The sequence below is a fragment of the Sapajus apella genome, unplaced genomic scaffold (assembly GCF_009761245.1).
Source record: "Sapajus apella isolate SASKATOON/1434 unplaced genomic scaffold, GSC_monkey_1.0 scaffold47, whole genome shotgun sequence".
Lineage (NCBI taxonomy): Eukaryota > Metazoa > Chordata > Mammalia > Primates > Cebidae > Sapajus > Sapajus apella.
In genome coordinates this window covers 7,624,919-7,639,382 of record NW_022436987.1, presented here as the reverse complement: position 1 = coordinate 7,639,382, position 14,464 = coordinate 7,624,919, and the positions used below count along the sequence as shown (strand labels likewise).

The following is a 14,464-nucleotide window of genomic DNA, read 5'->3' as shown; positions in this document are numbered from 1 at the left end:
AGACCGTACAGCCGGGCGCGGTGGCTCACGCCTGTAATCCCAGCACTTTGGGAGGCTGAGGCAGGTGGATCACGAGGTCAAGAGATCAAGACCATCCTGGTCAACATGGTGAAACCCTGTCTCTACTAAAAATACAAAAAATTAGCTGGGCATGGTGGCGCGTGCCTGTAATCCCAGCTACTCAGGAGGCTGAGGCAGGAGAATTGCTTGAACCCAGGAGGTGGAGGTTGCAGTGAGCCAAGATCGCGCCATTGCACTCCAGCCTGGGAAAAAAAAGCAAAACCCCGTCTCAAAAAAAAAAAAAAAAAAAAAAAAGAAAAGACCGTAAGATTTTCCTCTTTAATTTTCAATATAGTAGTTGTAAAATCACCCTTAGATTGCCAGATTTAAAAATTAATGGGATTAAGTGCTCATTATATTCTTTTATCTTTTTGAATATTTGCTGTATCTGTGGTTGCATCTGCCCTTTTCATTTCTTATTTCTATCTTCTATCTTATTTTTTTTAAAAAACAATTTAAGACGGTCAGCTTTAGTCTTTTATTGGTTTGTTCAATATTTGGCTTGCAACGAAGCCATGAACTTCCTACAGAATGGTCAGTGAAGCTGGAAACTTATTTCTCCTGGCCATTTTCTATAAGGTTGGTGTCCTTTTCTGACAATATCCCATTATATTATGTGACAAAATAATATTATCTGTGTTTCCATGTTCATGGCTACCTGTATTTAGAGAGACTCTTCTAGAATCACAGAGGGATGGCAACTCTTCCCCTGCTCTGCTGACCTATGAATGCACAGTAACCAGATGTGTCTAATGATGAATGAGAGGGTGCAACCTTTAACCCACTGCCTTCCAGTACCTTTAGAGATCAAAAGTTACGGAAGGAAACCTAAAGAATATCTATTTCCTAAAACCCATTCCTAAATTGTGGCAGACTGCCATGCCTCAATTGAAACCCACAGTCTGCTAACTTTGTTGAACAGCTTTTATTGTATTGCTGTTTTGGGGGGCAGGGAGTGGCGGGGGTGCGGGAGTGGTAACAATGAGTTCTCATTGAGATCTTTGTTTGGGCCAGGCATGCAAAATTCATGTATTACAAATATTTATAGAAACCAGCTTAAATCTCTTTTAGGGAGTATAGTTATAAATGAATGTGAAAGAACAAACAAATAAATACAATTTGAGAAGTCATCGACCATCCAGCTGTGTTCTACAATAACAGGGATATAAAAGAAAAGGGAAGAAATATTTTTGAATGCCTACTGTATTTCAGGCCCTTTTCTGGGTGCTTTATTAATATTATATCACTTAATCTTTTCTTCACAGCATCCCTATGAGGTTGGTATTATTCATCCCATTTTACAGATGAGAAGAAAATTTGGCAGAAAAGTAAATAATTGTATAAGGATTACATTGGGATTCATAATCAAGAATGTCTGACTCTAATGCCTGTGCTCTGTCCAGGACACCTCACTGTTACATTATCCAGGAATTTTTATTCCTTGGCTCCTCAGCAGCAGCGAAAACCACGAAGTCTAAGACAAACTACTTCCCCAGTCCTGGTGAGGCTTTCGTTGGCATTTCTCACCATAATGTGTGCTCCTGCTGCCACCTGCTGGCACCTTGCACATCCTGATTTTTCTTGGTAAACCCCCCAATCTCCGGAAAGGAGAAACCATCCGGCTCCAAAAAAGGCAAGAAGCTCCATGCAGACAAATAGCTAGTAAATCGTCCCCAAAGCTGGTAAAGCTATAAGGGAATAATAATTCTCATCAAACTCCCCTGGGGAGAAATCCTTTCTTCTTCGAAGTTACTCAGTTTTCATCAGATTCCAGGTATTGAAAGCAAGCCCAGATGGTGTTATCCAGACCATTTAAATACGAATGGTGGTCTCTTCTAGATTGGGGTATTCCATGCCTCTAGTATGTAACACTGATCATCATATTGACAAGCAACAGCCAGTAGGTGACAAACAGTGCCTCAACCAAGAAGAGTCTAAGTGGCTGTAAAGCTGGGCTTAGCCTCCACCCAGAAGGTGGTAGGGCCCCCAGGAATCAGGTCACTGCATATCCCAGTCTTTCACCTGGGCATCTGGGACTAAGAGGGGACTCTCTTCCCTTTGTCAAAGACAACACACACACACACACATACACGCACACACACACACACACACACACACGAGTCCACGTCCTGCAAAACATAATGATTTGTCATCTGGGGTGGATTGCTAGATTTTTGTTTTTCTTTGTTTCCCTTTCCTTGGCAAAATGGGAAAAAAACCCTTCCCAGGGCAGGAGAGCTTATTTCTGACTGCTGGAAAAAAAGAAAGCGGGAATTGTCGTCAGGACAATGAGGAGCTCATCAAAGCCTTATTTTGCTCATCAGCCATCACTGCCCTCCGTCCTGCACCCCCGCATGTTCCTCTAATTCAATGCCCGCCTAATGAATAACTCCCAGAACAAAAGCCCCTTTCAGGCTGCCTACATAATTATCAGAGGAGCCTTGCATAACTGTCGCAGGCTACTCATGTTTTCAGGTCTGTCTCTAAATTTGGTTATTCACAACCTTTATAGCTCAATATTATTGCCTAACTGTGATCATTTTCTAATTATCCTAATAATGCCTATTAAATAATTCCCATTAAATCACTTGAACCGGAGCAGCACAGGCCAGCTCAAATACAACTTAACCTAATAAGCATTGGTCATTCATTAAGCAACAGGGCAATCTCTTAAAAGGACTGAATAGAATATTAAACCACCAAGGAATATTATTATTGCACAAATGTTATTACAAGTTAGAGTATATTAATTTTTGTGCCTGGTTTGCAAATCTTCCATTTGGTTGCTTTTGAGGCCACTCTCTGTGACTTGACTCTTTTAGTCTCCAGTCCCTTGTTGATCTGCATCTGTTACCCACACAAGGACAATCAAGGGAAAAAGGCCCATAAACTTAACAGGGGAATTAAATTACCAAGGGAATGAATGGAATCCATCTTCTGGCTGGCTAGGCACACCTCTGAAACATCACAAGCTGGCCAGATTCCTTTTGCTATAACTCAAAATAGCTCTCTCTTTCCTTCCTTTTTTTCATATTTGGAGATGAGGAGGATTTTCAGAAGATGCTTTACAATTTTGGTTTCTATCATTTAAATTTCAAGCAATAAAAATTAGATAAATTCTTTAAAAGAAGATATGTGTGGACACTTAGTAATATTTTGTAAAATGATATGAGGTAGTGTTTATGTAATGCCTACAACGTAATCAGTGCTCTGGCAGAGACTCTGCCCATCAACACACCTAATCCTCAAAATGACATGGTAATATGGGGATAATATCTTCATTTTTCAGATAAGAAATCTAGGGCCAGAGAGGTTAAGTGATTTGCCCAGGACTAGTCAGCCTAAGTGGAGTGGAAGAGAATTTGAACACAGTGCTTGCTGGCGCCCACAGCTCCCCACTTCCCACTATGCCACCTGTTGGCCTGTGTTGCTGGCAGCAAACTGAAGCATGCCCTGGCTTTTCTGTTTTTTCCTTTTCCTTTCTAAGGCTGTCACTGAGATCAGCAGATTCCCAAAGACAAGGACCAGAGCCTTCTGGACTGGGAATATGATCAAAAGCCTAACAAGGGCAGTTCAGTCTACTGAAAGTCCCGCAGCAGCTGTGGAGATAGACAGTGACTCTCAGTCCAAGCAGCAAAAAACTCTTCATATTTGTAATAAGCCTACTTCATGTAATAAGCCTTATTTGTAATAAGCCTACAAATGAACAAATTTAGGTCATCTTTGCAAGGAAATCCAGTGCATTTTAGTAAAAAAAAAAACCACATATTGATTAATCATCTGCTCCATGCCTGGCACTGGGCTATGGGTATTACATAAATTGTTTTTGCTAATCCTTATCACAAATACAAGAAACAAGTATTATTATCACTCCCAATTTACCAACAAGGAAACTGAGGCACAGAAGAGGTAAAGTCTGACTCCAGCATTTCCCTGAAATCTAGTGCTAAATTAACCAGGCAGTTAATGAAACTGAAACCTCAGGACCCCTTACTTGGATGGGTCCTTGCAAGGTTTTGGAAGCAGCCCTCACAATTTTACATGCATGACTTTGCATGAACTCAAGGCCTCGGGAAATCTAGGTCTGCCCCTGCTAGTGTCATCACTCTCAAATAACTGAAATTTTAAAGAATTGAAATCCTACATTTCACTTGTTAAGTAACAAGTAACCTGTTTATATTATTGCACATTATTTCAGTGCTTGGTTTTTCACCTTTTATATCCCAAACACTGAAGGCTGAAAACATCCAATACAAAACTAAAGAGACAATACCCCCAACAAACTCTTAGGGCCCTCCAATTCATTAGCCACACCCCTACTGGAAGATTTCTGAAAACGTAAATTTCTTTCAGCCATTCCTTACCTGAAAACCCTTCACTGGCTCATTTGTGAAGATATTTCATGTCTTTTCACATTTGAGCTTTGCAGGTGCTGTTCCCTCTGTCAGAACAATCTTCTCTTCACTGGTTAACCCTTGTTCCTCCTCTGGTTCTCATCTTATAGATCACCCCTTCCCGGAAGCCTAGCCTGATGGCTCTCCCTGCCCCAAGATCAGTTAGGAATCTCTTGGTTCTGTCCACATTGTACCCTAATGCTTGTTCCTATCACAGCATTAGGGTACATACTGTATTGTGGGTTATCTCTTTACCTATGTGTGTCTCTCAATGGTCTATAAATTTCTTAAGGTAGAAACTGTGTCATGCTCATTGTTATAGATCCAGTGTTTTAATGTCTAATGCTCGGTAGGTCTTCACCAGATGAGTTCTGTTTGAATGTAAGAATCTGAAGCTATCACTGGAATAACTACCACTTATTGCTTTACCTTGGGCCAGGCAATGTGTTACCTAACCATCATATATAATTTCCTCTTTAATCCTTTTATCAGTTCTATAAAGGAGAAAATCACTGTTATCCTCATTTTAGATGAGAAAATGAAGAAGTATAAAGGTTTATGACTTGACTGGCCCAAGGTCATACAGGTAGTAAAGGAAAAACCAGGACATTGACTCTCACTCTGGGCTTTGAATTACTACCAACCTTACTCCAATACCCGCATATTTCTCCTGAATTTATCTTACCTGAATTGCAAAGAACATTTGTGTTAGCCAGTGGAGAGGTGGGGCCGAACAGAAACCCAATTATAAGGCCTGTGGGCTGACCAATGCTCCTGGGAATTTCAAATTGGGCCAATAGTTTGATTTTTATGCTTGATCTTGGCCAAAAGGCCGAGAAGCAATAACGCGATGTTTAAAGTGTGCAGCAGTTGTGGATTTAGCACATGTCCACGCTGACAGATCCCCAGCAGGTGACAAGGTCTGTTTTGCTCAGATGGTTAGACTAGCACTATTCTCAGGCCACGCCCACTGCCCCAGATCTGCCAGGATGCCGTACCTGCTTCTCCTCGCAATGCCTTCTCCAGCCTCACACCCTGGATCTCAGAAGCCCTCTGCCGCTCCTCCACCTCCTCCAGCTGCCTCTGGATGGCCTGCAACACCAGGATCACATGTCACACAAGTAATCTCCACATGGAGTCCTAAGAGGAGCAGATTCTGCCACTTCCTTTCCAGGAAAAAGAGGCCCTTTCATTCGTGATGGTCCTGCCTTGAGTAACTAAGCAAGGACCTCTGAATTCCCAGATAGCTATATCCTGATGTTTCCCTTCCTTAGTATGCAACATAAAGCAAGGAATCTGTGTGTATGTTCAATTGGCCCCTAAGTGGACATTAAAACAGTCCCCTTAGACAACGTCAATTACAGATGTCCTCCGAGACAGAGGCTGTTGGGTGAGGTGGGCAGTCGTCACAGCTCCTGGACTCCTTGGAGCCCACAGCCACTGACTGTGGCTGTGGCATAATGATTGAAGCTGCAGCCCCTATTCAGAGTAGGGTAGTGTGTCCCAGGGCAAACTCAATATGTGCATAATCTCTTTTCCCCAAGAAGAACCAGCCTATACCTCCTAAAGAGTCACTCTGGAGCAAGAGACCTGGGCCAGCTTCTGGGGTTTCGTGCTCCTGTTTCAGATTGTCCTGCTCCTATCCTTAGCTACAAATTGTACGTGGTCTTTCACTGCATCATGGGCACATGCCCAGCATTCTTTCACTGTGGAAGTGTACTGTGGCTTTGTTACTAACAGGTTATTAAGACAAGACACAAGATGTTTAACTCATTAGGGGGTGACATCATATCTCCTTAGGCTCATTATAGGCACCTATTAAGGTCTGGGGTCATGATTGGGTTGGCATTTACATATTTATTTTCCCCACTAACTATTAATCTCTTGTGTACATTAGAAAGAGAAGTTAGGGACCAGGTGCGGTGGCACACACCTGTAATCCCAGCTCTTTGGGAGGCCGAGACGGGCAGATCACGAGGTCAGGAGTTTGAAACCAGTCTGTTCAACGTAGTGAAACCCAGTCTCTACTAAAAATACAAAAATTTAGCCAGGCCTGTAATCTCAGCTACTCGGGAGGCTGAGGCAGGAGAATTGCTTGAACCCGGGAGGCGGAGGTTGCAGTGAGATGAGATCATGCCACTGCACTCCAGCCTGGGCAACAGTGCGAAGCTCCGTCTCAAAAAAAAAAAAAAGAAAGTAAGTAAGTTATGGACAAACCTTTCCTATATAAATTTTGTTCATCCCCATCCACTTTCTCTGCTTTCAAATACCATTCTGTCAAAGGCACATCCCTTGGCAGGACAGACTTTGCACCTGGCAGAACAGGTATATTCAAGGAACTGTCAGCTATTTGGGCAGGCTGAATGCCTGTGTTCCTCCTTTGTTTTACTTCAGCTCTGTCTCACTCCTCTTCCTCCTTAACCCCATGTCTTTCTAAATCACCCCTGAAATCACAAGTACAGAGCCAAGGCCCCTCAAACCCTGTAAAGAGACCCAGGCAAGGAGGGGTGAGGCCTGCTCAGCCACCCAGCTCTTCTTGTCTCAGCTATGAGTGCTTAAGTTCCAACACAAAATCTGAAATAGATGGAAAGTCCATTTAAAACTACTTGTAATTTCATGCCCTCTTCCTGTCTCTCCCTTAAAAGACAATGATATCTTTATAAATCCATCTCTTGCCGGCATGCTGTAGAACTGCTAAAGAAGGGAAGCACCTAAATGACTTTATTACTGATCACTGTGCAGTTACAGCTATGTGGTTCTTAGGGACTGAAGCCCTAACACCCAATGTGACTGTATGTGGAGATAGAGCCTTTAAGGAGGTAATTAAGGTTAAATGAAGTCCTAAGGTTGGAGCCCTAATCCAATATGGCTGATGTCCTTATAAGAGGAAAAGACACCAGAGATACTTTTCTCTGCTCATGTGAACTCACAGAAAGATCATGTGAGGACACGGCAAGAAGGCAGCTGCCTACAAGCCAGGAAGAGAGGCCTCACCAGGCACCAAACCCATCAGCACTTTGATCTTGGACTTCTAGGCTCCAGAATGCAAGGAAAATAAATTTATGTTGTTTAAGTCATTCGGTCTGTGGTATTTTGTTATGGCAGCCCAAGCAGACTAATACAGAGGTCATTCTTTAGAAACTAAGGATGAGGCTGGGCATGGTGGCTCACGCCAGTAATCTCAGCATTTTGGGAAGCTGAGGCGGGAGGATCACTTGAGCTCAGGAGTTTGAGACCAGCATGGCCAACATGGTGAAACCCTCTCTACTAAAAATTCAAAAATTAGCTGGGTATGGTAGTAGGCATCTGCAATCCCAGCTACTCGGAGGCTGAGGCAAGAGAATCACTTGAACCCAGGAGGCAGTTGCAGTGAGCTGAGATCGTGCCACTGTACTCCAGCCTGGGCAACAGAGCAAGACTCTGTCTCAAAAAACGAAACTAAGGATGAAAGTCTCAGAGATTAAAGAGGGCTGCCATGGGTGCCAGCAGGACTCAAAAGGCTATTGTAATTCTTCTCTTATTATAACCACCTGTCTGGGGTGAAAATACAAGGAAGATACATTGCCTAGTTTGTCAATCAACATCAGAAGAGTTGTCTTGTTCTTGGAAAGAAAAGTTGCAGTGTTTCTAAGAAACCTGTTTTAGAGGTTGCAAGTGGACAGAAGTGACTTTTCCCCATTCGCTAGGTGAAAGAGGTAGCTCCCAAGTCAGCCACGGGGAAGGGTAAAGGAGGGTGGATTGAATGACGTCACTCTGGTCAGAAATAATGTGTAGGATTATTAGCCAGATAAAGGGAATAACTGGAGAAAGGGATGTGAGGATATGCTGGATTAACATGAGTCGTCATTCTAAGTCCATATGTCCTAAAACCCAACTCTTGTTCAAGACTAGGCTTGGGGTCCTCAGAGGGATGGAGGATGCCTTGACTTTCTGCTTCATTTTGCCTGTCTGTGATGGAGTGGGGCAGAGCAACTTGGGAGGAAATGTTTGAAGTAAGCAATCAGGCCAGGAAATCTTTATTGTAAGGTTAGATACTTAGGATTTCAACTAATCTTGAAATGGAGACAGCCCTTAATAGCTGTCAGTTTAGTAAAGACACTGTTGGGGAGTTAGTAGAAGGTTTGTGTCTACAGAGGACAAAACTAAGGTCACTGCTACGTGGCAGTCAGGGATGCTCCCAAGGCCATGCACTGTCTCTTGTTCCAACCTCATGTCTGCAGATGGAGGGGTGGCTGAGAACAGGCCGTATTAACACCTGGGTTGTCCATGACCCAGAGTCCTACTGAGACTAAGCCAGGGCCTATTTAAAACAGCCACAAATCTAGTCCCTCAGAGAAGACTGACCTTTCTCCAGCCTGTGTTCCCTAATACAATACAGACTCTCAAAACTCTTTCCCATCCAGAGTCCCAGGGGACCCAGGCCCACTCATTCATCTCCAGTTTATTTACTGACCTGAGCCTTATAGAGTCTTTTCAATTCTTCTTGCTTAACCAACTGCTTCATTGCTTTTTCCAGCTTCTTTCTTTTTCTAAGTGTCTTCTTCTCCTATGACAACAAATAGAGAAAAAAAATTATGTCTGAGAAAAATGAGGTTGAAATTTACAAAATATCATTATAGGCTTCTGCCCTTTCTAACTAATGATTCCTAGCCACTGCTTAGTTTCCAAAATAATGACATCAGTAAAACTCTCTGCAATGATAGAAATAACCTATTGCTGTGCTATCTAAAATCCGGAAGCCACTAGCCCCATGGGGCTAGTGGACACTTGAAAGGAAGTGAGTGTGAATTATAAAATGAATTTTAAATATCATTCAATTTTAATGAATTTAAGTGTAAATGTAAGTAGCCGCATGTTGCTAGTAGGTTCTGGATTGGGAAGCTGCTATGTGTGTATGGGGAGGGAACGTATGTATAGGTCTGTAGCTGGGAATTGCTTTATAGAGTACAGGCTGGGTTCAGCGAGAGAAAGAATGGTACAAGAATTATACTTTACAGGGGTGCTATGATATAGCTCAGGGATGAGGGACCTGGGAGAGAAAGACAGGCAGGCAAGCAGACAGGCATACACACACATGCTCTCTCTCTCCTACATGTAAACCGGTTAACAACTTTAAATAGTGCTTAAGTTGAGTCTACAGTGGCTAATTAAACCTGGAAATGGAGAAATGTATCATTCCAATGAATGTGTTTTTTGGCTTGAGGGAAGCCTGAGATTGCTTCTCTTTCTAACCTCACTTTGTTTACACAATTATAGCATTACTGTCACTGGGTTGTGTATGTAACTGTGCTTGTTAAAAAAAAATTCAAAACTAATGCATAGAAAGTAGAAGTCTAGATCTTGATAGTGTCACTTCCGGGTTTTAAATACAAGAGAAAAGAGAAATGATGGTGTGGCCAATTGCACATACTGGAAAGTTCAGGAGATACTTCTGATGGGAGAAATAGCAGAGACTAATGGTTGAGCGCTGGGTCCACAAGACAGGCAAAGCTTGCCTCCAATCCCAGCTGAGCTGTGTGAGCTTCAGAATGTCACACAATGTTCTGAACTTCAGTGCCTTCTTTGGACTAATGAGGAGAATTTAGTGCCTAGTATTAGATGAAATAATAAGGTTAAGCCCTTTGTAGAATACTTGAAAGAGACATGGGATGAACTCTCAGTAAATATTAATAGCATGATTTTTATTATTAACACACCTATTATATTTTAAATTAGCATGATTATCACTTTTTACTAAAATCTATTCATGATTTTTCTGTGGAATATATATTATATATACACACACAGACATCCTGTATCTACAAAATAAATGTTCAAATTGGGCCATTTTTACTCTGTTTGCCTTCTCTGAGCACACACAACTTCATGTAAACTAGGATGAGGATTAGAGCATTCTAGGCATTTCTTTTTAATGCTGGAAGAAACAAAAATATGAAATTTAAAAATTGTTATAGCTAGCTTGGTGCCTACTGGCTATTTTTCTGGAATTCTACTTAGGACCTCAAATCCTAAAGATCTTCTTCATCCTTGGAAGAAAATTTTGACTCGCAGAACTCAACTTATTCCACATAGTATCATCTCTGCTTCCAGGAGGTGACTACCAGATTGACTGTCAATCACTCTGAATGGAGATTCCAGACCTTTTGCATGGGGGATTCCTCACTGGGCAGCTAGGAGCTTTCTGGAAAGGCTCTAGGGAAGAGGTGGTGGGGATCAACGGTAACTGTTATCCAGAGATTGTCTAACTTAGTCTATATGGAGTCAGTTCATTTATTAACAAGTGTCCCTTGAGCTTCCATTATAGTAAGCTATGTAATAAATCCTCACATTTACTAATGCTGCATGTCAGATACTATACTAATTAATTCACATGTGTCATCCCATTTATTCCTCAAATTCCACTTACTTTACAGATAAGGAAATTAAAACTCAGAGAGGACATTAACTTGTACAAGACGATGCAATTACTAACAGGCAAAGCTAGGAGTTAGGCACGGGCAGCCTGAATCTAGTATCCACATTTCATCTATTCTACTACCTTTCCTTGTGCCAAACACCATTTAAACACAACAAGGCCCTACTCTAACGTGAGACTACAGAAAAGAAATGCCAATGTTCCTCCCTAAATGAAGACCACTGAATGCAATTCCAAGGTGAAAGGTGGGGGGAATTGCCTCAAGAGCATCATGTGGTCTCAGCGCTTTCCAGCCGCAAAGCTATCAGACTCTGCTTTATCAAGAGTCAGCAAAACAGAACCTAGAAAAAGAAAGTCATTTATTGCCTTTTATTAAAAGTTGCTGACACATAAAAGAAGGACGCATTATTAATAAAGACACAGCCTTATGTATACAAGGCACAGCTCTTATATCCTCACTGATGATGCAGAGAAGGAAGGAAGCTAAGGGCCATGGAAGAAAAGATGCAGAAATCTGGCAGAATCAAAGACAAGATGCTGTATCTCTTCTGGCCTTAGTCTCTTAGATCTAGGTGGTGGTGTGGGAGGAGAGGCAGTGGGGAACAAGGATGAAGCAAAGGGAAGAGGCCAAGAGGACACATCTTGCCTCTGGTTTCCTGTGCAAAGGTTCATTTGAGCTGTCATGGGCTCTGTGCCACCTGGGTGGGGACACACCTGCATGGGACAGAAGAGACAAAGAAACCAGAGGACGAAAACCTCCTCTTGTTCCTTCAGTGTGAGCCCTTGAGAGGTTGGAAAGAAGAAATATTGTTGCCAGCTTCCCTTCCTTTAAGAGTGGGACAGGTCTGAAGCCAGGTGAGGCGGGCATGCTTTACCGCCTGGCAAGCTGATGTGATAGTGGGCTCTGCTGTGGACCAGCAGGAGGACAAGGAGCTATTTGTGAGACTGGTCCTAGAAACCACTGTCTTGCGATTTCAATGTTTGGGCCATTCTATTCTTTTATTCTCCATGTCAAGATGGCTGATGCTGGAGTCTCTGCCTAATTTGAATACAGAATTAACTCAGGGTCACTCAAGGGGATGAGAGGGGCAGTAAGAAAACCACAGAAATCAATACAACACACACAGAATTCATTTGTGTTGAATACTGAACTAATCAGAGACATCATTGCTAGAAATGAGAAATTCATACATCTCTCTCCCTCAATCTCTACTCCCTCCCTCTCTCTCTCTTCCCTTCCCCTGTGTGCCCCCCCATCTCTCTGTCTCTCTCTCTCACACACACACATACATACACACACACACTCTCACACACATCCCAGACCCCTCCTGCCTTACTCCAAGCTGGGCCATGGGGAGTTGGAACCCCTGAGTGACTTGAGATGATGCCAAAGCTCCTAATGCCAGATATGGAAAAGTTGAGTTGTGTAAATAAATTTGGTTCTCCTCCTCCCTCCCCAGATCCTCACTACTCCAAAAAATAAACATTACCAGAGCAGCAAACTGCTTCTCTTTCTGCATTTTAGGTCCAACCATTCAGTAACACCCCACCCCCCTACCACCCGCGCCAAGTACTCTACTGTCTTAGTGAAAATGCTCCAGCTTCAGTGGATAAAGAAAACAATGGTGGGCTTTGGTTATGGGACGTCTGTCACTGTGAATGTGACATACAGACGCATTTATAGACATATACAATGTTTGTGTTTTTTAATCTATGGATATGAGAGTAGTTTAAAGAGCTCTCCAGAAACATTAATGTCCATTGAGAAAAGAAGCCTACCGTCTCCCCAGCTGGCACGGAGCTTGTCCCTTTCACAGCAGGGATCCTTGGAGTATCTATGTCTAGATGCAACTGCATGGTTCATTTCATATTTCTGATTAGAATAAACATAACATTTTCCATGCAATCTGCCTCTAGTGCTTCTTAAATGAAGCTGTGCTTCCCCCAGGGAAATATGCATCTGTTTGTTGTAATTTTTTCAATGGTTTGCTTGTTGGACCATATATTAAACCCACTTTAAGAGCTGCCGTCACCAAATGGTTTCCAGTAAATATGTCTCTCTTTTTTTTTTTCTCCCCAATGTGGGTCTGAGAAAGGCAAACTTGTACAAGTTTTTTTTTAAAGATACAATTCTTGGGGTGTTCCAAGTAAAGAGAGGATCATGTCGGATGCAATGATACATGATCCTGCTAACGAAGCCACTGTAGCCGGAGCCCACACTGGGTCTGAAATATGGATAGTAAGCAGCCCCCACCAGCCAAGGCCCTCTTTGGGGGACCAAGTGTTGTTACCTTTAACCGCAAGGAAAGCTGGGGATCAAATTCTTCATCTGCAGAGGAGGAGGTGGTAGAAGAGGCACAAGAGGAAGCCTCTGTTACCTGTGCTCTGAAGGGAAAGTTCTTGGAGTCTGAAATGGGAACAGAAAAACTCAATGAACTGCTGGCTTCGCTTCCTGCTTTACGAACCAAAGCTGCTCCTTCCTCCTTCCCGCTTCCTCTCATTTCCTTCCTCCTGGCCCTCCCCTCACTGCACCTGCTGCGAGCACGAGCATGAGGCAACACTACCTAAGGACAACTGAAAATTTGGCCCTCCACGTTAATTACATTTCTGGGTTCCTGCCAAGAGCTTTGCAGCTCTCTTTTCACATTAAAAAAAAAAAAAAAAAAAAAGCCAAGGTATTACGCAGAAATCAATTAATTCCTTAAACACCATTTATATGCATTGCTCAGAATGCATTCAGAGATAAAAATCTATTATTAAAATGCATGTCTAAAGTTAGCTGAGTTACCTAAATGCTTGTGTAAGGTTTGTTCTGCAGAGTAATTGAATGCAAAAAAGTTGGAGCCAGCGCTTAAACAAATCGCCCTTCTGTGGCTCACAGCATCTGGCACCCATTTTTACTACATGACATCTGCTCAGCGTAAAAGAGCTGGCGTCAGAATGTCTGGTCATAGAAAAAAAAATCCCAAATGTAATCAGAAGCAAAAGGACTCTAAGCCTAAGGTTTTATCACATAGTCTCATGCAACATAAATATTTCATTAATTATGGCTAAACAAATGCCATTTTTATTTTCCTAACTTGCAGATATTATCACATCATCAAAGTGGTGATTCAAATGCCAGGAAAGGCCCTTTAAGATAGGGATGGCTCAACAATACAGGGCCCAAGGGAGAGCCGAAGTCGAGGAGATGGGCCAACCTCTGAACAAGAGGTAGATGGTTAGAGGCAGCAAAATGCCCATGTTAACTAGAATCTCTCTGTGATCTGGCCAGGGACCCTGTCTGATAAGGTCTTCCAGGTGCCACAGGAGGCTTTTATTCTTCTCAGCAAGAACATCTGCCCCTACATATCAACATGATGCAGAGTTAATCAGTAATAGCTGGATTAACCCACTCTGATCACTGACTATCAGGACCAGCTAGGACTCCATGATATCGAATTTAGTAATCTTGACTCTGCTGTGGCTGCTTATGTCTGAATAGAAATATGTGTTGGGTCGGGGGAAAGGAGGAGAAGCAACTCCACGTCAACCTTCTTTCCAGCCTGCCTTTTCCTCTCTAAAATTTTCAACTATTCACCCTAGTGAGAGAGGC

The 14,464-nt window shown here is 42.6% G+C and overlaps 1 protein-coding gene across 4 annotated transcripts in view; it reads right to left on the bottom strand.

Moving 5' to 3' along the window:
- MICALCL (MICAL C-terminal like) overlaps positions 1–14,464 on the bottom strand; it is an 84,290-nt gene that overhangs the window by 22,559 nt on the left and 47,267 nt on the right. For all 4 annotated transcript variants that reach the window (XM_032240783.1, XM_032240787.1, XM_032240785.1 and 1 more), the window contains 3 exons: positions 13,161–13,276; positions 8,908–9,000; positions 5,453–5,546 (listed from right to left, as the gene is read on the bottom strand). In XM_032240783.1, the coding sequence (XP_032096674.1) occupies positions 5,453–5,546; positions 8,908–9,000; positions 13,161–13,276 (303 nt within the window). The remainder of the gene's footprint in view (positions 1–5,452; positions 5,547–8,907; positions 9,001–13,160; positions 13,277–14,464) is intronic.